We start from the raw sequence: 22725 nt of genomic DNA, 5'->3' as shown, positions 1-22725 counted from the left end.
CACTTTATTAAATTCCTGGTACTTAAATAATAATAATATCTAGAAAGCACAAAGTATAGTTGGATGATACATAAGCATAAAAGTGCAAGGTGTAACTTAAGTCAAAGTGCCTACCGGTTGAACTGGGTACAAACTATGTTTAGAGCTCAAGCATAAATCGGACTAAAAGCAAACCAGGCCCTTTGCTTTTCCTCTCCTTTCCAATAGGAGCAGTCACAGGTAGCACCAGTCCACTGTGAAGGGACATCAGTGCCCCTGGGCGCACAAGAGGGGAGAGCTGAGCCCATGTCCTAATGAAGGCCAGTCCTTATTTCCTCTGTGCAATGCCAATTTGTCCACACACTTTGCTCTGAATATTGAGCAAAGAGAACCACAGGAGAGAACAGCAATTCCAGTGCCATATTCAAGGCAGAGACGCGGCGCTGCTTAGGAGCGGGGGAATAGCGAGCCCTTGTTAGCTCCTCTGTACTCACATCCCCCTGGCAGATTTATTGATTTCAGCCATGAAAGATCACTCACTACTGGAGACAAGGAACACTTCTCTTTACCAGACAAATAACAGATTATCCTCAAAAGTATATTTTTCCCTTCCTGTTTGTCCAGTTTAACTCTTCAGACATTAAATATCATTTATAATACAAGTTCGTTACTGCGTTCATTCCCTTTAAATGCAAATGGAGCTTAAAATGAGATCTGGTCACCAGAACGGGTGGAGGAAGGGGAGGGGGAAAAGAGGCAGACCTTTCATTAAACCTTTAAAAGGATTTTCCAACTCATTTTACAAGTGAAAACAACAAAACCCATAAAAGTCTAGCAAAAGAGAGCTGTCAGTGAGACTAAGCAGATCCAAACTCTGCCATCCATTTCTCATACTTCTCCAGGTCTGCCGCAGAAACAGATTTGGAGATTTTCTTCAGAGCCAGCTCAAAGTCCCCCTTGGTAACCGGCATCTGAAGCTCCTCTTTAGAGAGCGCCCGGATCTCCTCCGGAGTCAAGCCGTTAATGCGCCGCCTCATTGCCATCAAAGAGGCATCCCTGGAAATACAGGACAAGGCATGGGAGCTAATTGGTAGCAGCACGTGCTGTAAGCCTGTGAATTCTCATTGTATCCTCCTGCTAGAGACCACTAGCAGGAACACTTAGAAAAGCATTTATTTACCATGGAAGATGTGGATCACATCATTCTAGCTTCTATATTCCCCCATCACTACATTAATTCAACATAATGAATGCATCGGTACCAAAACCCTTTTAACCATATGGCAAATGTGCAGAGATAATTAAAACTATAAAACTGAAAGCCTTTTACAATGATTCATAGAGAAGAAATCTTCTGCCTTCAGTGCAGCAAAGGGCAAGGTGGGAGGGGAACTGTGCTCAAAATTTCTTTTTTCAATAGCCTGAATTTTTCATCTCCCCTCTGTCCCTTAGATTCTGACCCTCTCCACATCACGTAGCTCACTAGGGGAGCCAGCAACTGCCAACTGGCCTCTCTTCCCTTCCTTTTCTCCTCTCTGGTCGTGGCACAGCAGCCCTCCCCTCTCCTCACATTTTGGGCTCACCACAGTGGGCCAAAAGGCCGAGCCCTTGGCTGCTGGCAGAAACATTATGGAGTCTGCAAAGTCGAATTGGGGAACAGACTCACTTGTGCTGTGGATTCTCATCTAGACCACGCTATGCTACGTGAGGAAGAGGGAGGAAAACTAAACTTCAGTTCCCAAATTCCTACCCGCACCAGTGGAATTCCTGCGCTCCTGGCTTCCCTCAACAAGCTGCCTCAGAGTAAGAGCTGCAAGAAGTCCATCCACTTGGGAACATCTTGGGAGAAACATCTGAGACAGGGCTCAACTTCTCATATAAATGGGAACTGAAAGTTTGATTCTTTACTTCATTCCAGAATTTCCCTTGGAACAGGGAATGAGACTATTGCAGCGGGGATATGATCCCTGGGACAGTGTCTGTGTTTAACATAACCTTATGTAGGCACAAATTCAGTAATATGTTGTAGACACTGTCTGCATCACCTTTGCGCCTAGAAGCATCAGAGAGACATCAAAACTCTGCTGCAACTGGTGCTGTTTCAACATACAATATATAGGAGCCCCAAAGAAATGTTTTGAGATGTTCCTTTGTATCAGGAAACTCTACCTCCAAAACCTATGGGATTAGAAGCAAATCCAAACCAGTTTTATACTAGACAAGCAACATGCAATAAATGCAAACAGTGGTAACAGCAGAGATTTGCTCCCCCTGCCCTTAAGTCCTCAGCAAACTTAGTTCACATCTTCTGTGAAGACTGCATTAGACTGCTCAACATGACAGGAGCGGTAGCACTAAATGGTTCTGGGCCTCACTCACAGCCACTGCTAGCACAGCCCCAGCTTTTATGGCATAAAGTAACTAATGGTTTCACACGCAGCTTTATTTGAAAATTAAGGTGAATAAGATACCTGCAAACATTAGTGATGTCAGCACCAGAATAGCCTTCAATTTTCTCAGCAATTTCTTCAAGGCTGATATCAGGATCCAGTTCCACTTCCCGAAGGTTAATCTTTAGTAGTTCTGCCCTCCCTTTTGCTACAACATAAATAAATATTTGTTTCAAGACTTAGAAGAGTAGCATCAAAAAAGATAAAAATGCAACTTAGATTTTCAATTAAAAATACAAAAGGGTTTAATGTAAGAAAAGTGACATAATAAATCACAGTTAAAGTGTGCAGACAAGCAGAGCAAAGCATATGGATAAAGCAGCATATTTTAAACAGTATAGTCTAGCGACATTTTCAAAGGTCATACATCACTACAAACCTCTGTTATGTGACAGGTGACAAAGCACTTGGTCACATACTACCCAAGGGCACAAAAGCACAAGCCTGCTTCTGCTTCTTCTCAGAACCCTTTGGATTCACTTGCTGTTCAACTGTTTGACTGCGTATTATTCACACAGTCTCATTAGAAACACAAAGGGGATTCTATTAACAGAGCTGTAGACAACACAAAACCCTTAAGAACAGGCTGAACTTTAAGCATGCATTTAAGTGCTTTGCCCATTTGGGCCCAAGAAAGCTGCTGAAGCCTGACAGAAAGCAGATACATTAAGACAGTAAACACAGTAATAGAGTTGCAATACAAACATTCTCATACTGCACCTGGTTTTGCAAATGAGGTATGCACCTAGGAATAACCAGGTACGTAAAGGGATACCTGTGCAGCCAATTAACCCTTTTTTCTTTGGAGGGCACGTGCACACGTGCACAGAACAGGCAGCCCAGGCTTGTAACGGGGGATTCCCATGTGACAACTCGGGCCTCGGTGTCCCTGTGTGCAGGGCAGCAGGGAGGCCGAGTGCTGCGCTGGCTACAGGGAACGTACCCAGCTCAGCGTCTCTATTTCCACAGCGACCAATTTTTATGACTTACAGAGACAGCTACAGAGAAAGCAGCAGCAAGAAAAGCTAAAAGTCTTTCAGAAACATCCATACTCATGTTTTATTCATTAGTGTCCCTAATTAAAAAAAAAAGGGGGGGGGGAGGGAAATAGAAAGCAGAAAGCCCGTCCAAGTCTGCCGTTTTTGAGTGTTCTGCAGAACTGTCAGTAACACAGACTGCTATCAGTCACATACAGCTGCCACTGACTATAAAATGGAGATTTGTTATCTACAGAGCACCTCAAGATACACATGGCAAACCTGCAGAGAACCTCCTCTCCATCGGAGAACATTTTTATTTTTTAAAAACTTTTCCTGGTAGGATCAGCAAGCCCTTATGTTTTGAAAATGATACACAGCAGAATATATACTCACATCAAATTCCACAGTTTGCAGGTGTATATATAACACAGTGTATCATAAAATTTTTCAATTAAAATGTCTGGCCACATCAGATTACACAGCATAATTATCAATACGTCATTTACATTTTCAGCTCAATGTCCTCATGTACAGAATAAATGCAATGGAAAGTAAGACTCGAAATACAATGGGAATAAATTTCAAAAGTTGTCCAGGGTGTAATACACTGTGTCAAAAACCAATCTTGTTTAATTAGAAACAAGAGCAAAAACTGATAGGATTTTAAACTAATTGGTCATAAAGACAAGCATCCTGTTAAGAGCTGTAGCTGCCTGTAAGCTGCAAAGACAAGCTGCAGAACTATTATAGCGTCCTTATACCTGCTAAACTCAATCACAACTGCTGTCACCATGACCACGCATCTTGTTATCTTGAGTGCTCATGCAGGGAGAGGAGGCATTCGCTGTACCAAGAAGAAACAGAGCGATGCAAACTTCAAGTGATAGGAATCTCAAAATTAATAGGACAGATAAATGACAGCCCAGAAAGACAATGTGAGCTGAGACGTCCTAGGGCAGGAGAGCCATCAGCCTGCTGCTTCCTGAGCCACTGCAAGCCCAGGCATAAAGGGCAGCAAGCAATGATTCACAAGGAACTAAGCCTGCGAGTGAAAATTCATGGATCCACTTCTTTGCATTCATCTACAAGGGCAGGGAGTGCATTTGCAGTACACGTCCAAAGGCTGCCTTTGATGATCACTCAAGGATTGACTGTTAAACATTTAAAATAATTCCAGGCTCATTAAAACTAACTCTCCTTCAGAATGTAAGAACCCATCAATGGGCTTGCAATGAAAAACTGCAGCTCTTTGTTTTCAAGCCCCAGAGCAAGTATTTGCTTTTTCTCTCACTGTCTTTTAAGCAATCCAGCCAAATGATTAACCCTTGAAACTCACTGTTCATCACAGAAACATCAAAATTCATCCCAAACCCAGCAATCCTGAAACAGCCCTAAGATAGTCTTGGAAAGACTATTGTAAAGGAAAACAGCAACCATACCCGTGGGCAGAGGTATATAAATCCTCTTCTCCAGCCTCCTTCGGAGAGCTTCATCAATATCCCAGGGAAAATTTGTAGCTGCTAATACCATAACCATTTTGGAAGGGTCATCATTTTCCAGAGCACCGCCCACCCCTGAAAGAAAATAGTTTAGAGAAATTTCACTCCACTTGTCTTCTAGGTTGCCATATTTGCTAAGAAACACTGCACAAACCTTGCAGAAGCTTGAACAAAGCCTGGCAGCACTTTTCTAAATTTCTCTTAGCATAGGAGTGACAAGACCACCATTGCCACAGAAAAAGGATATCTAACTCCTTTGGACAGGCAAGGGAAGGCTCTTTTTGATAGTATTAATACTGCAGTCATTTGTGATGTGTAGTTACTAGTCCCACCAATACCAGAACAAAAAAACTACTTCTGTTCAATCTGGCCACAGAAGAACTACGAGCGACTCCTTGGCCTCCCAAAGAAGGACTGCAAAGAAATGGTCTTTTTGGGACAAAAGTTGCCTCTGTGAGTTCACTACAACGCACATGCACACCTGAGGGCATTACAAGCAGTTGTTAGGTAATAACCACAGCACAGAGATAGGTATCAAACTAGTGAACCATCAGTTGTTCCTTAGACAGTGCTTCTCACCATGTGTACCTGCACAGCACAGGTACTGAATATGCTTAACAGGGAAATATCGGCTGCCACAACAAGATATGGCAAAATCAGGTCTGACAGTGGCAACCCTGAGCAGGAGATTGTGGGAAATAAATTTGTTTGAACTACATCACATCATAAACAAAGACCTGAATTCAATTGTACGAATCTTCATTATTCGCTTCTCCTAGAGACAGCTGCCTCCTAAAAATGAACTTTCAATTTTCCATTTTATTAAAAAAAAAAAAAAAAAAGAACAGAACACCGCTTTCATTTATTTGCCTTTGAACACTCTCAAAATGCACTACTCAAACTCCATCTTATTTTTCCTCTACCCACAAAGCCCATTTTTTTTCAGATTGCTCCAGTTCTGATGTTCCCACCTGGAAAGAAACAGCATCCCAACCCTCAACTCAGATCTAAACACTAGTTACCATCCATTTGCACAAGCAGCTCTGACTTGACTCTGCGACTCGCCTCGTGTTCGTCGGAGGTGCCTCTGCGGCTGCAGATGGAATCTATCTCATCAATGAAGATTGTTGTTGGAGCATAAAATCTTGCCTTCATTCAAATGAAAACATCATTATTAAGACTGCAGCAGCAAGTATAGGCCCTCACTAGACCACAACCCAACTGAGCTACATGAAGAAATAAAGAAACATAAAGAAAACAGTGTATCTCTTCTCCCTGTTGTGGGAACGTAATTTAAAATATTGATTTTACAAGCAGTTTGGCATATGCTTAAGTTTATACACTTTAAAAGGTACCCTGTGAGTCTGAAGTCTTTCAGAGTTCCTTAAGCAATTAGTCTTGCAAAGACAAGAAGGAACACGATAAAAACATAGGCAGTGTTTAATGCCCAGATCTTTGTGCTGATGAAGGAAAAGCATAGAGAAAAGAAAGGAGTTCAGCCTGTCTCTGAAGTGACTGGTTTTCACTGAGACTATGGTAGAAGTTAAATGAAGAACATGGAAAGGTGAATGACCCTTCAGCACGTGTCTGTTTGGCGTGTCTTCACATACCCACATGATGAGCAGCACCCAGTAATTCTCTGAGAAGCTTCTGCACTCACCAAAATAGCAACACAACTGAAATCTATTTTGCTTCTATAATACCAGTTCCCCAACTCCTCCAATTTCAAATCGACTTCTTATAGGCTTGTTATCCCAAATGGTAAGAACAATCTTGGTCAAGTTCATCCTTCTACATGGAACTGCCGCAATTCCACCTAAAGCCTGGAAAACGTTATCCTGAACAACATTCCTTTCTTTATCATCAAGAACATATGAGAAGAGAAAGACTGCAAATTGTTATCTGGCCAAGAGGTGTCAGTGCAACAAACATCAGCACGAACCGGAGTTTGGGGAACCAGCAGAAAGGTCCCCTCTCACCTTAGTGATTCACAGGCCATGTTACCAAGGACGTACCATTTCAAACAAGAGGCGGACGAGCTTTTCGGACTCTCCCCTGTACTTCGATGTCAAAGTAGAGGAAGACACATTGAAGAATGTTGTCCCACATTCTGTAGCAACAGCTTTTGCTAACATTGTTTTGCCAGTGCCAGGAGGACCAACCATCAGCACACCCTGAAAGGTGAAGGCAGAAGTAATGAGCGACAAACGCAGAAACTTTGCAATCAGCTACTGTAGATCTTAATAGGCTCTATGATCTGTATAAATGCTTAAAAACATAATTATCATCAGCGGAAGACAAAAGAACCACGTTTCATGAGAACAGCACGGAAGTGTCTCCCTTTAAGTACTCCTAAAGCCACATTACTGCATGTTAGCATCTCCTGGCTGCAGTACCATCCTCAGCACTCTGCAAGAACATCGCTGCTTTTTCTGTTTTACAGATTAGGAACTGTGGCTCGTGCAGATCGCTGCTTTTTCTGTTTTACAGATTAGGAACTGTGGCTCGTGCAGATTACAGCTCAACCCCACAAAAACCTCAGTGATTGCTCAGAAACTTGAAGCTGCAAAGCTGAGCCGCACTCATTAAGTGCCAGGCAGGCACACATGAGAATGTCCCTCTGCCCATGGCCTTGTAGTCTATGGGACAGTAAGAAGGAGCGCGGATGGTTCCCAGTGCAGCACACATCGACTCATCGCCCTGCAAGCAGGTTTTCTCCTAGCCACACAGTGCCCTCAGGACCCTTGTTAAGATTATAGCATTAAGACCTGCTAATGGCCCTGATTACAGTGAAAGATAAGTGTTTTCAAGTGAGCTACTGCAACAGCTCCTGAATATGTGCAGCTCCTATCATGAGGCTACTGCTGACTCTGAAAACTGACTTGTGATATTATTTTCAAATACAGTTATCTTTCTGAGTAATCTTTCCAACCCTGCGGCAGTGAATATGGCACTAGAATAGGGCACTGTAGTTCTGAACACAGCACTATGAAAATGTAGTTCTCAAGCAGCTTTTCTTTTCTCTAACTGCAAAATCTTATTAGATGCTAACAAGAGTTCTCCAAAGTGAAGTTGTACTGTGCTGCAAGGGTAATCAAATTAGCTAGAATTAGAATTGCACACCATAATGTGCTTTGCAATTAATATCTTACATAAAATGCCACAGCAATAAAATATCCGTTAAACGCAAGCCACAGTGCAAATTAGGTTTCATCTGTTCCTCACAAAAATTTACTTCAAAAAGCACCAAGAATGACATGGAAGAGATCTATAAAAACAAATCAACCGGGAACACAATTATTCAAAAATGTACTGTTCAAAAGCAATAGCCTCTGTGCTCCATTTTCCATTAACTCTTAATACCTTTACTGCCATTTAACACTTTACTAATGCAAGCTCAACATACATTCAGTGGTAAATTAGGTTAGAAACATTCACTCTCCTTGCACGGAGCCAACGCTCCAGTGTCGCTCCTCGGGCTGCCCAAGGTTTCCTAAACTCCAGGGCAACCAGCATAAAATGTAAATTGAGCCTTTCTCTTCCCAGGAACATTCAGACACACGCTACGATTTGAGCTGCTGCAGAGCCTACCATAGTAGTCTAGTAAGAACAATTCTGAAGCAACTGGGTGGAGAATTTTCTGCCCGTGATACCAGGTCAGAGGGGTCTTACTGTTCTATCTGAGATTGAAATTTGGTTATTTAATACTTCAAAATAAGTTTCACCTCAATTCAAATCACACTTGACCCTGCACAAACTCTGTTTGCAGTGTGAGCTGGTGATACCAGGAATTATTGTGCTTTTTTAGGCAACGCTTCAGTCCCCCATTTTTGTGGCAGGTTGGGTTCTGCCTTCTGCTTCGCCCCCTGCTCAGGGCTCTAAGCACAAGCCCTTGGCCTTGCGCCTCCCGTGTCACTATAAAAATGAGTGGCACCCAGCACGTGGCCTTGGGCACGTTATGTATGTGCTTCATCCAAGTGCAAAGCGACCACACCAGGGGCAAAGGCAGAGGAAAGTGAAGCTCTCTGGGAATAAAGAAGATAGAAATATCAGTTAAAATAGGAGAGAGAAAAGGTGAAATGGACTTCCCAGCTAAACTAGATGTGCACAGTTGTAAAAACAAACACATATGATCAAATTGCTTTTTCCTCTCTGCAATCTAGGAGGCTGCCACTCACTCACTAGTTAAAATCCTTGGCGAACACAAAGCCTTCTTTCTTCTTCCTCTAAGGCTCTCTTAATCCAGACTAGTCCAATAAGAGGCTGAAACACACCGCAGGGAGCGAGTGTTTTGATGCAAGAACTGCAGGGTTACTTCTTGTTGTTGTAGCAATCACTGGCAGAGCAGTGGGAAGCCCAGCAAGCAGCCCGGCCTTCTTGGCACAAAACAGCCCAGGGAAAAAGCAGGAGCAAGCCCAGGGACACTGGGAAAGGCCCGGCTGCAAGCACACAGCTCTCGTGTCCAGTCAGGAGGAGAGCTGGCTCCTTCGTACAAGGCACTAGCCTGTGAATGCTGTGTTGGAAGAAACTGTGAGGGCTGCCTTGGGAATTGTTCTGACGAGAGACTGAACATCCAAAAGCAGATTTGGCTGCCTTTTCCCTGAATTCTTGTTCTGAATGCCTGGGCTCAACAAATGCCTGCTGCTGCACTGATTACTGCAAGAAACAGCCTTCCCTTCAAAACTCCTCACCCTTGTAGCACAGTCAGAGGTCAACAATAGCGAAAATACACGCTGCTCTGTGTGAAAAATAAATTGAGGAGAGTTACAGCTTCACAAGTCACCAGGAAAAAGGCTAACAATGAAGGCTCTTCATGGACTCTACAGGAACCAATCTGCATTTCAGACTGAAGGGATGAAATAATCTTTGAGGTTTTTTTTTTTTCCTCTCTATGTCTACAACCAGCCATTTTTCAGGTGTGACGCTGGCTAGTAGGGAAGGAGAAAGGAGCCCGCAGCTCTTCAGGGCAGGCCGTGGTTTCCTTGGCCACTGGCACAGCGCTCAGAGCAAGTGCCACGGGAGCGCTCGTGCACTGCCTGCAGCCGGCGGAGATGGGGGCTGTACGGAGAGGGGGCCACTGCATCCTCGGTCCAGGAGAAACACAGCAGGTCCTCATGCCCTTGCAGGCCTTTGAAGACAGGACTGATGCGACTGCTGTAGTCTGTGAAGAGGGTATGGATCAACAGCCTCTTTTCCAAGGGGAAACAGAGATTCAGGCAGGCAAAAAGACTCCAAGATCTCTTTGTAAACTTTTGTCTACTGATATTTACTATCTACCCCGATAGTTTAGTTAATCTTAACCTTAACTCAAGCCCAGAGTTACCGGCCACAAGCCAGGAAGGTCTAAACCCCAAGCTCCTTCCTGGCTGGACCTCTGCCGTGTCCTGGCTCCCGTCTCAGGGTGGCCTCCCAGCTCCTCCTGCTTCCCTGGAACTCGCCGAAGCCTCCAGCGGGAGCCTCCCTCCAGCGGGAATCCCACAGCTCTCGACTCCCACCCATTCCAGCTTCCACTCTTTACACGAGCCCCAGGAACAAGTCTTCCCTCATCAGTTCCTGCAGGGCTTTGTTCTGTAAATAAGCTCCATAATGTGGATCCTGGACCAGCTCAGGCTGCAGTGGACAACCCTGAAGGCCAATACCTTGCATAAGCAAGAGAACTGTAAGGATTGTGCTGGAAAATAAAGGGCAGGGTGTTGTTAACACAGGGACTGATGTATGCTGCTTAACCAGGCCATTAAACTGCAGAAACTACTCACATATGCAGTGTTCCCCATATGCCATTACTTCACCGGGTCAGAATGACAGACAATTTGCAACACAGAGTCTCTTTTCCCCAGTTCACTCCTAAATCCTTCTCAGTAACCAGGAAGCCCTTACGCTGTGAGGCGTTATTCTGAAAACAAGGGTCAATCCATCCCACAACAAAAGCAGGACAGTTTTATTTTCTGTTTACAGAAATGCTCAGAAACTTCTTCCCTCCTTCGTCCTTTAAGCTCTGAGCAAGGTCCAGACTGAGCTCTGATCTCTGGCTGATCTCCCCCAGCCAGTCCAGCTCAGTCCCACGTCCTCAGTTCCCTCACTTGTAGCTCACTCTTCCATGTCATTTTTTTCCTTACTTCAACAGGAAGATGAACTTCTCCTTGCATATCCGGCCTGCAATTTGCAGGCTGCATAAGAGACAGCTAGCACGTGCAAAATAAAATAATCCAAAGACTGTTTTTATCAGTGAAGTGGCAAAGAGGGGCTCTCATAGCTCAAAACAGAGCTTTCCAGTAAGCGTTTCTGCCTCTATCTATAGTATATATACACTATATACTTGCTCATATGCACAGGCTGGCTGTACATAGAGTATTGACATCAATGAGCAAAGACTGAGCAAACATGAGAACTTTCTTTGCTGTAAATCCTGCACACACTTCCAGCCGTTTATTTCAGTACATTTTGCATGAATCACTATGACAGGATTTCATGAGCACAATCCCAAACCCTCCCGTTTGCCTTTTACCACTTCTGTATAGACATCCATACACAGTACAACAGTAGGCATGCTACAGCTTGCCAATTACCAAAACACCAAATAAATTCCCACCTTCCAAGGTCTTCTGATCCCTTTGAAAAAATCAGGCATCCACATTGGAAGAACAACAGCTTCTCTTAATAATTTCTTGGCTTCTTCCAAATCTGCTATGTCATCCCTGTGCAAAGCAAACAAACTTATATTACCGTACAAGAATATTTCTTATGCTTTTAAACAATGAAAAATAGAGAACCTTTTCTTTCAATAGCATTTTTAGCATGTCAGTATATGCCTCATGAGAGTACTTTAACCATCCTGTGACCTAAAATTGAATCCACTCATGAGAGGTAGGGAAAAAAGGACTTTCAACTCAAGTTATCCTGAGCTGCTTAATTAAAAATTGTTTTGGACAATGTGAACATCTGAATGGTATCTTTTAAAGTTCTCTGGAGTGTACTTGCATTTCAGCAGCATTTGTAATGGTTCCATAATATGAGTTAGCAACAAAAGTCTAATTGTAATCAATTTAATAAACAGATAAAACCAAAAGACCTTGTTTTACTCCTGTGTAGAAGACCATGATGGCTCCCTATTTTAAGGGTCAGGAGAAAGATAATTCCTCCTTTTCTCCTCCCAACAAAAACAGTTCAATTGAAAAAAATCCTCATACCAATGAATGCTTGGATTCCTTGACACAATGTCTCTTTCAAGAGCTTCGACCAAGTCTTTGTCGTAACCTGCTCCATCAAATTTTGGAATTTCCCCATCTCCAGCACCTTCTTGTGTTATTTTCTTTCCCTAGAAGTGAAAGTCACACAGACTGATAAGGACATTTTTCCTTCAACGTATCCTTCACTAGTAGCATATAGCTGCACTGCCTGGTGCAAGCCACAGAAAGGTAGCAAGTTTTCACACACAACTCTGGCTCTCTCAGCACCCCTGCAGCAGAGGCAAGGCTTTCATCCCTGTGCTCCATAGAGAGTCCGCAAACATCTCTCGTCGTTTCCACCACAGCAGCACAGTATTTTCTTCCAAGATGCAGCTCACAGTGATAAAATCCCACCAGAGCTTATTAAACATCATAGTGGGTTGCTTGGTTTGTTTTGAATTAGCAAATGAGGCTGTAGCAATGTTAAAGCAGTGCTTTGACGACTGACACGCTCCTGAATGCACAAATACAGAATCAGCTCAGCGCTGTGCGCCGTGTCACCGCTTACCACGGCACTGAAGCTGGGAGCATCCGAAGGGTATTCGGAGTGGCTGTGTGAGCAGGAAGATGCTACTCGTCAGGGTTACACACATGGGACTCCACCGTCACTGAGAAAGAACATTAAAGTTGCTACAGCCATGGCCTTTGGTGGAGGAAAGCCAAGAAGATTCTTTCCCACTGTTTAACGAAGACCTTCCACCCAGCAGCTTCTCCTTTCCTCAACTACAATCTCTTAATTTCCCTTCTCTCGCTCCCAATCCCAACCCTCCAAGTGGTTAAAATATTTCTAAAGGGCCATATTTATTTAAGGGGTGCCCCAGAAGCCCTAAAGCGGGTCCCCAGTCACCCACACTGGTTGGAATTGCAGCAGCTTCCACATCATGCTGGACCCATCCAGCAACCAAGCCAAATCCCGCCTCCGTCCCAAGCGGCCTGCAGTTTCCAGTTAATACTTCCACAGGTAGGTTGAGCTTACAGGGCTGAAGTAACATTTTCCCTCTGAAGAACTGCGGCTCATTCTGCCCCTCGGACGCTTCAGAGGGAGGCGCTTCCCCTCCCAGCGCAAGGGCAGGGCCTGGAAAAGCAGCTGCTCTGCTCTAGCCGCAGCGCTGAACCGGGGAGCTGCTCCAGGCCGCTCCACGCAGCTCCCAAGCACGATCGGCAGCAAGTTAAGGAATCCCAGCTGGCTGCACAAGAGCAGCCCAGGCAGAGGAGGGCTGCGAGGCAGCTGCGGACACGCACAAAAGCTCGCAGGGCAAAGAGGTAGGTACTGCACCCCGTCCATGTGCCCTCAGTCTACAAGGCCTGTGAGGAAACTGCTTGTTTCCCTGCTGTTTTTATTCCTTGCTTCCAAGTGAACTCGGTGTTGTGCAGTATTCCCAACTCGGTTTTCGCAATGGAAATTAAGCTGAAAGTTCTGTTTAGGCAAAAAGATGATGTCAGAAAAATGTAACGGCCTGGTGAAAAAAAAAAAAAAAAGAGGAAACAGAAAAATCCTGTAGAGTTTGGAAGATTTTAGAAGAGAGAAAATGGAATCCAAATGTAATCCATAAAAAAGAAAAAAAAATAATAAAATCATAGGTATTTGTTGCCTTTCCTCATTGCACATTTCTCTCCTATCCATCTGCAATGAATTGGTTTTCCTAATGAAATAATTTTTCTGTGCACTTTAAAAAAAATTTGGGGGTATTTTTTCCCCAGGATGAAATGGGGTTGAGACAGGTTTTGAAAAGGAATGAGAGCCAAAGTGGATTTTGAATGTTTAAGAGTTTCCACACATAATAAAATTAGTACTGGTGGTACCAGATGGCTCCAACCTGCCATCCTCAGGCAGCAGGAGAGTGAGCAGAGCTAGAAGGGAAGAGACACCACCTGGATCGAGGCTGCTGGACTGAGCTACGCGGTCTTGTGATGCATGAGCATAACTCATGCCCCTGGCTCTCTTTCTGCTTTCTCCTTCCCGAAGGGGCCTGAAATGAGGCATCTCTGATGGCTTCTCTCTAAGCAGGTTCACCCGAGCTGCAGCGGGCAGCGAGAGGCTGCTCCTGCCCCGTCCTCTTGGCACCCGCTGGACAACCCTTTCCTTAGGCCAACCAAGGTCCCGCTCAAACACATTTAGAGACTTGCTGGGCTTTCTACTAGGAGAGGGGCTCAGAGTCGCAATGCTCTACTGGAATAAATCCTCATTTCCAAAATGAATCTGTTAGAGTTTGCTCTTTGGTTTCAGTGGTCCATCTTTCACATGTTCAGCACCCAGTTGTAGCCATATCACGTATGTGCTCTTCCTTCATTCACCAAATTAAATAAGACTCTTGGAACACAAGCTCTCCAGTTACCTCTTCATGTTTTTTTCCTTACCCTTATTTTATACAAACTCATTTTGTTTGAGCATGGCTGTTAAAACGCACAAAAGATACTCCCACTGCCTCTCACTAGGTCTCACACCATGGCATCAGTATTTCTTTGCTGCTTACACTTCAACAAATGCAACCTGGAGCTTCCTTCTCATTCTCAAGGCTGCATCATATTGGTGTTGTAGAGTCAACCTGAAAGAGGTCAGTTGCGTAGGATAATCCTGACCGCTGCAGTGCCCAGGACTGGGTTGTGCAGACATCTCCCCTTCCTGCAGAGCCTTCCCACCACACACATACACGGAGTGCCACTGTTTGATGCACTCGCTGTCCTTTGCTGGCACAGCCAAAGGCAGCACCTGGCTGTTCTTCGCTTGGGCAGCTACTCATTCCCATCACCTTCAGGGAGAAGATGATATGCCAAATGAAAGTTCAGCAGGATCCAACTTCTGCTGATCCATCCACATCGTTCTCCTTCTCAGCTGCTGATCTCCCAACTTCTAGCAAAAATTCTTGTTACAGTCTCCAAATGCAAAACCTTCTGCTCCGCACGGCTGAACGTTGTTATCCCATTTCCATTACTCAAGCACAGAGTCGTCCAACTCTTTTTGTACAACAGTCTGATTCTCCTCTGTTGTGATGGAGCTTCCCAATTTGGCTCCATCAGCAAACTGAATTAGCACTTTGCTATTTTTTGTGCTCAGGTCATCCATTTCAGTGTAAAACAGAAGTCAGCCTCTGGTCTTGAGGAATTCCAAAAATAATCTGCCAGTTGCTTGATACTTGGTCTTTAAGTACTCATCAATATTCCTCTTACAGCCTAATTCCTTCCCTACCTTACAATTCTATGCCACAGAGTCCCTGGTTTAACTAATTATTTCCCATGTGGCACCTTATTACATATTTTACTGAAATCCATAAAGATGAATTTGACCATATTTCTTTTTCCAAAACATTCACAAGAACCCTAAAGAAATGTGTTAATTAAGACAATACCTGTGTTTAAGAAACCATATTTTGTTTTATTCCTTTTCCTGGTAAATCCAAAGTCTTTCACATTCATTCCATTCTAAATTTATTCTAAGATTTTGCAAGCCATTTAGATCATCCACTAAACACAGGCACTCCCAATGCAATTTGCCATTGATATGGGGCAGTGGTAAACCCTGGCTGAACAGTCTTTTACTGTTTAATATCTTTTGTAACATGTACCTTCCTCATCCACTGAGGATTTAAAATAATCTAAAGAACACTCCTAAAAAAAATCTAGTGCTTAGGTATGGCATTATGCAATTTCTAAAAGACACACGTGTAACATTCACGCTGCCTCTTTCACTGTTCAACAGAGGCGAAAACTCTCGGCATCCGTCCAGCAGAGGCCACCTTGAGAACAAGCCTGAAGACTTCCAGGGGAACCAAGAAGAGAGAGGCACGTGAAAGCAAGTCCTTAGAAGGAGGAACAGGTAAATACGAGGACTTGGCAAATAAATGCCATCCACGTTGGCCTCAGTTGAAGAAACAGCACTACAAAAGGAGATTTTAGCTTTAGTGCAGAGTCAGGACCAAACGTATCCCTAGATGATTATGGTCTGAATGGAAAGATGATACGGTTATGGAAGGAGAAAAAGTGAAAGAAGACTTCACACTCACATAAGGAGACAAAATATTTCTAAAATACAAATACTATAGCCATATTTATCTTGAAAAATATCATAAATAAATATGTATGTTGTACCAGTAAAGGGTACAACCTGTTACACTGCAACCAGCATCTTAGGAAGTGGATATGTTACCTTCCAAGTAGTCCTAGCCATGCACGCTAAGAACCTAAGAACTAGATAGGAAAAAAACAAAACAAAACAAAAAACACACCAGAACATTTTGTATTAAAAATAGATAGGTAGTCAGTTAGTATCAAGCTTCGGTTTTGCCTGTTACTTTCAGGTGAGCATGAAGAGTTACTGAACCTCTTTGTTTTGACATACCGGACTATGATGGCAAACTTCTCCTAGAAGTTCCAGAAACTGAAAAACATCAACACTTGCAAAGTAAGAAAGGATAAAAACCGAGAGGAAGCTAAACCTATTTTCATGCCTGTATGAAGTACAGAAAGTTGCAGTAACTGCTTTCACTTCCCACCCCTGGCTATTTCTTCTTTCACTTCCTACCCTGGCTACTTTTTCTTTGATTCAAAATTATCTTCAAAGGAAGATCATAGATTCTTTATCAAAACTGTTACACAACACATGAGAATTTGTAATCTGGCATGGTTTTTGCATAAATACCAGACAAAGAAAATAAAATAACTGCCAAGTAGGTAGACAAAGCAAAAAGAGTATTTAATGAAGAATAGACACGAGTAGCTATTTTCCTTCTGCCACCTAGTGACCAATTTATGCAGATAAGAGGAGCATTTAAAATGTACCATATTAAATGAAGCACCTTCATGACACTTCCTCTATCTGGCAACAGGGGAGTTACTGATCACTTTATTCTCAAGGATAAATATTGTACAAGGCATGTTGTTGTAGATTCCTTATAGTAAAGCCCTATAATGCTCAGAACCAGAAAGCTCTGTGAGCCAAGTTCATCCTCGTTAGAGGTAAGACTTTGGAGGCTGCCTTACACAAACACCTCTGGTGAATCGAACCTGTCACACACCGTGGTTCCAATTCCCCACGTAACTAGCAGAACTGTAAATTATTTCACATCTCTTTACAAGTTTTTTTTTTTTCAGCTTACAGGATGTACACTTGTTATTTAAAATCTCACTGATCTAAAGCAGAGAGATTTCTAAAATGAGTTATCTTGACCTGCTCAGTCACTCAGTGGCACTGCTAAACAAGCGCCTGAACTTGTCTACTCATTATAATGAGGGCTATTATTCCTTTATGTACATATATATATATATATATTTCTGGATAGGAAAAACAATTAATCTTGGTCGGGGAGCAGGGGAGGGGAAGTATATCTTTGAGTTCTTCCTGCACTGTAAAAAGACCACCTGTAATAGAGAGGCTCTGACCAAATTCATCTCAAGGGAAACTGGCCCAAATATTTTTGTATTCATCCATCAAGATCTGTACAATACTGTTTACTCAACAGGAAGGTGCTCCTTATATCTGTGCGAGGAAATAAAGCTGCTTCAGTACATTCTGGATTTGTATCATTTATACTGCACACTCCTTGGGTTCCTGGCACTGGCTCCATGGTTGAATTTAAAAATGGTTCTCAGACATTAAAACTTATGTACAAAACCATCAATGTTTTCCAGCCACAATACAGTCTTTCCTAAATATTGTTTTTGTCACTACTTGATAGTGACTGGTAGCATCTCCTTTTCTTTCACCTCAGCACTGCTTCTCTTTCACATATCTTTAAGGATAAGAATTTCCAACTTAGTCCAATTCACATCATTGTTTTCTACAGCACCTTTCCAGAAAAGATCCTCCTAAGTATTATTATAAACACAAAAGCCTTCTGTAGACAAAGAAAAAAAATAAGGTTGCTGAGAGTTTAGGTTCAATACATCTACATCACATAATTTTCAAATATATAATCTTAAGTAATTTAGTACACATCTGCACAATATCACAGAGCTTACACAACTGTCATAAAAATTTTAAGCACACCTGATTTTTACTGTGGCATTAGACAAGCAAGTATACAGTGGAATTCTGTTCATAATGATTAATCTAAAGGAGGGCAATTATCTCACTTTTGTACATTTTACATGGAAATCTTTACAAGAGATCTGAATTGGATCCTCTTAAAAAGATGAAGGAGGGAGAAGTAGCTTTACACTTGTTTTAAATCGACAGATTAGATTCAAGTCCATGATCTAGTTGAGACAAAATAAATACCCAGCAGCAAGCTACCATGGTTGTAACAACAAAAAAATCTTCTCCAATGAAGGGAGAGCAAACATCACAGTGTTTCTGCTTGACCTGGTGTCATTACAGCTAAATCTCCTCATAGTATGTGCTTTGTCCATGACGTTAGAGGAAAGAAGCAAGTTTTCTTGCACAGGACTATTGTTACGCTGTTGTATTAAGCAACTAAAAATAAGAATGTTTTCCTTTGCCACCAGCTGCATTATAAGTCCTTCCCCCTCTTCAGGCCCTCTTCTTACCTTGTCATCCCTTCCTCTAGCTCTAGATTCCCTTTCTCGGCTACTTGTGGCCTTGTCACTTTTTGATGCTGGGTGTGCTCTGCCCGCGGGCCCGCGCGGCTGCAGTCCTGGTGATTCCTTCCTCAAAGGTTTTACTTCTCGGTTGGGACGTTTTATCTGAGGTGGGGCCCTAGCAACAAGAAACCACAACAAACACATGCTAAAAACGTACTGTGTAAAAAAGAGCAGCTTTAGGAAGGAAGAATTGAGACTTCATTAATTCCCTTGGTGAATTATTACCAAAGCTAACAGCCCCTGAGTCTTACCTCCCTATAATTGTAAATCCAGCAACATTTTTGCTTCTGCCAGACACCCAGAAGAGAAATAAAGAAAAAAAAAAGAAAAAAGAAAAAGGTAAAAATAGTTTAGTAGAGGGGAAAAAAAAAGAAAATCATCATTACCTTTATATCAGTACTCCCAAACAATCCTACAACAACACGTAATAAAAAAGAAAGCCCAGTTAAAGTCAGTTAATTCAGGTAAAATCTTTAAAATAGTTCCTTAGATTATAATAATATTTTAGGTTACATTCACATGCACAAGTTCTGTTCAAAAAAGACATTCCTGACAAGAAGCTGGTTAATAGCTTTGGCAGGCTGCAACAAAGGGAGAAAGGAGGAGGCGGGGGGAAAACCCTACTTCCAATTTCACTGCCCTATGTGAAAATTTCAAAACATAAAAATTGCCTAGATAGCAAAAGCAGACAGAGCCAAACTGCAACAATCTATCCTTGTCTGCATCATCCACTGACGTCAAAGACAACTCAGTACTGGCCCAAGGAGGCAGAATTTGTTTCTAAGATGACGCCTCACAGTTGTTTTCTCTAGAAATCAAACTTCAAATACAGAACGAAAAAGCATGGGCAGAATGTCATTCAACATCCAATGTTCCCTGGTAAATCTTCTACTGATTCTGGGTCTCAGTAATTAAAAATTTGCTAACTGCAAAAAAAAAATTCCTGGAATATGACTTACCTGCAGTCCTGAATACAAGTATTACATTTTGCTTTTTATATCTATATATATCTATATCTGTATATATAGATATAGATATTCATTAAACATGATAGAATAGAGCAGCTGCTAACTTTCCTTACTTATCTCCACAAGATTTAAAATAATCTTAAAAATAGGAATGATTGAGTCCTTAACTCTAAGAAAGATACATGAATGAATACACTGTGCATTTCACATAGTGTTAAAGTAAAATTTTTTTATAACTGCTTATATCACTCAGAAAAGTAATGAGCTAAACAACATTACTATTATTTTACACTTACACCTTTAATATTTTTCGAAAAGAGAAGACCGATCTCTTTGATAGTCTCAAGCACGTGAATTTACCATTAATCTTGTCATTTCTGCTAACCAAAAAGATCTCTCACTTTCTCACTTCTCTTTCTTTTTTCACTTACAGGAATATACGCACACCGATTTTTTTTTTGAATTATTATAAAGTTAGAAGAATGTTGCCACGATAAACTTTGTTTTTTATATATATATATATATATACATATATATATATTTATTTGACGCCTTTCTTCCAACAACCAGTGTCAAACTCCATTAGAGTGAATATAAGCATTTCACAAAATGAATGAGCAAGTCATTTAAAGAAAACAATTAGTTAAATAAAGTTACCCTTAAGGTGGTTATAGAAGAAAATGCCCAAGTATTGCGGAATGTGTTTTGCATTAAAACTAACCAGCTGATTATAAACATAGGTCACATTTTCGGTAGCTGGGGAGCAATTTCTAACTACTGTGTCCACCAAGGTTTTCAAGTTCCAACTCCCTGCTGGGTTCCCAGCCATCAATGAATTCAACTGGTTAAATAAACTGGAATAAAAAGTTTTCTGGCTGCACACGACAACGGCTACTGTCACCAAAAGCTCTTTTAGTTCTTCGGTAGCCCCTGGTTCCAGAAACCTGTCTAGCCATTCCTACCAGGATAAAGGCCTGACTTTCTTTAGCACTTCAGCAATAAATCTGAACTGTAATTTAATTACATTGTTTCCAATGAATTATACCTATACTTTACATAATCACTGCAAATGATTAAAGTGTAAATGGAATGTGATTTTCACGTTACAGATATATTCATAATAGAGCATGAATTTCAGGCAACCCAGTTTCATTCCATCCACCCTGCTCGAGCCTCTCCTTACCTGTGTTCAGCTGGAACAGGAGGGGGCCAAACGGCAGGATCTCTGAAAGGCTCATCTTGACAGGATACAGGGATATCTGCAGGTCTCTCCATTTTAAAACTCTCTAAAGTGCTGACAATGCTCTTAACTTGCTCATACTCTTCAACCAGTTCTTGTCGGACCTTCAGAAACACACACATTTTTAAAAATTGTTACAATTTAACCTTTTTTTCCATTTTGTTTTACCACAGGAGTCCAAAACACTTCCCTCAAAAGCAGGGATTCCCAAGCCTCTCCATTCACAAGGCTTAGGCCTGTCAGACTGACAGTAGGTTCTTAATGACAGCAGAAACAACCGAATCCGTAAGGTCCATCTTCCTGCTTGCCAATGTCACGCAGCTGATTTTATACTTGGAGTTTCCACTAGCCAGGGAATTAGAATGAGAGCAGTAATTTCAAGATTCTTTACTTAACAAGAGTCATTTTGTAGCAGCTGACCAATGGCATGATCCAGGTCCCAGTAAATCAAAGACCTTTTCTGTAGGACACCTATTTCAGTTTTTCAATACCCTTGAAACCTAGGAAATATAACACTTGGGTAACATTTTCATAATGTTTACATCATACGGCTTGTTATAAGCTCAGATTTTCTCTGCTCAATGAGGTCTTAGTGCACATCAGCAGCCAAAAAATGCACTGTACTTTCTTGCTCACAACTAACAAGTTTTCAGAGTGTTAAAGACACGGAGGATTCACTGAGTGCACCAACAGAGCATTTTACCAGTTCTCCACCTAGCACTCAGGGATGCTTTCCATTCTGGGAGGCCAGTCTCCACACGGGACCCATTCCAGATATTCAAAATGACTGCTGCAGCCCCCCACTTTTGGTAGGCCAGATCCAAGACAGAAAGAATTCAGACACAAGCGTTTGCTGGTTTATATAAGAATGAACAAATAAATGGGCATCAATCAGGAAATAGCATCATATCTTTCTGGAAGCTACAGTTCTCCTAAAGTACTGCCAGGTGCATCCCACAGCAATGTATGCTCTGTAATATCTTCCAGGAATCTCCCCCCTGCAAGGAGGAAACGGGAGATTTCAGAAGCACAAAGAGATTCTCTTGGATTAACTTAAACCCAAAAAAAAAAAAAAAAAAAAAAAAAGACTATCCTCTGCAAGACACTTGCGAGAAAAGAGGCAAAGGGAAAGGGTTAATCCCTGAGGTCCTACACAGCTCTGGCAAAACTGCAAGTACTTCCCCACCAGCAGTAAGTGCATCTGTGCAGAGGCAGCCTTAGGTACAGGAAGTGCTTTATCATTCCCAAGGCAAAGCAGCCCTCGTGCTCACGCCAGATGGACTAGCTGTTTCCTTCCAGGGACACAGGACATCCAGCTCGGGCAGGACTGTCCTAGTCAAGACACTCAATACTCCACCCGCTCTCTCTGCTCTTTCTCTGCTTTCTCGTCACACGCTCAGCAGACGCATCCCCCAGCGCAAGAACCTCCTGCTGAGTTACAAGTGTGAGTGATTACTAACTCGGTTCCCTCAAACTATCTAACACACATCCCTCGTGTTCAAAAATAACAGCAGCCAAACAGCTGCTGAGACCTACTGAGAGTGATACGGCATAAATCTTGCCGGGCAGCACTCCACAAGAGGCGGCCGTTTCGTATGCCAGCTCTGCAGCAACACGGGCAGATTCCTCCTACCAACATTCATGCAGAAAAGCCAGTGGAGAACAGCTTGCCACTGAGGTCCGGGACGCTGACGTTGAGATCTCTGAATCAGAAGGGAAGACGATGTCTCAAAATGGAAGGACAGCGAGCCCTGGGTGCCTTGGAAGTTGAAAACAAACTAACAACTGCTGGTCATTTCTTTTAAAAAGCCTGAGCAGACTCACTTTCAAATATACAACCCTTTGC

General features: G+C 42.4%; 1 protein-coding gene across 3 annotated transcripts in view; it reads right to left on the bottom strand.

Annotated features, from left to right (window-relative positions):
* Positions 1-522: 522 nt before the first annotated feature.
* The window catches only part of KATNAL1 (katanin catalytic subunit A1 like 1), a 35215-nt gene continuing 13012 nt past the window's right edge, over positions 523-22725 (bottom strand). For 2 of the 3 annotated variants that reach the window (XM_088522188.1, XM_088522187.1), the window contains 9 exons: positions 20823-20983; positions 18618-18786; positions 12096-12223; positions 11498-11603; positions 6924-7082; positions 5931-6057; positions 4849-4983; positions 2451-2577; positions 523-1035 (listed from right to left, as the gene is read on the bottom strand). In XM_088522188.1, the coding sequence (XP_088378314.1) occupies positions 837-1035; positions 2451-2577; positions 4849-4983; positions 5931-6057; positions 6924-7082; positions 11498-11603; positions 12096-12223; positions 18618-18786; positions 20823-20983 (1311 nt within the window). In that variant the 3' untranslated portion in view covers positions 523-836. Of the gene's footprint in view, positions 1036-2450; positions 2578-4161; positions 4254-4848; positions 4984-5930; positions 6058-6923; positions 7083-11497; positions 11604-12095; positions 12224-18617; positions 18787-20822; positions 20984-22725 lie in introns of those variants that run through there. The other variant, XM_088522189.1, reaches the window with a different exon arrangement.

Source organism: Tinamus guttatus, unplaced genomic scaffold (genome assembly GCF_059628265.1).
Source record: "Tinamus guttatus ecotype Peru unplaced genomic scaffold, ASM5962826v1 Tinamus_guttatus_pri_ptg000150l, whole genome shotgun sequence".
NCBI lineage: Eukaryota > Metazoa > Chordata > Aves > Tinamiformes > Tinamidae > Tinamus > Tinamus guttatus.
Note: the sequence above shows the minus strand (reverse complement) of the source record. Positions and strands in the feature narration are given on the sequence as shown.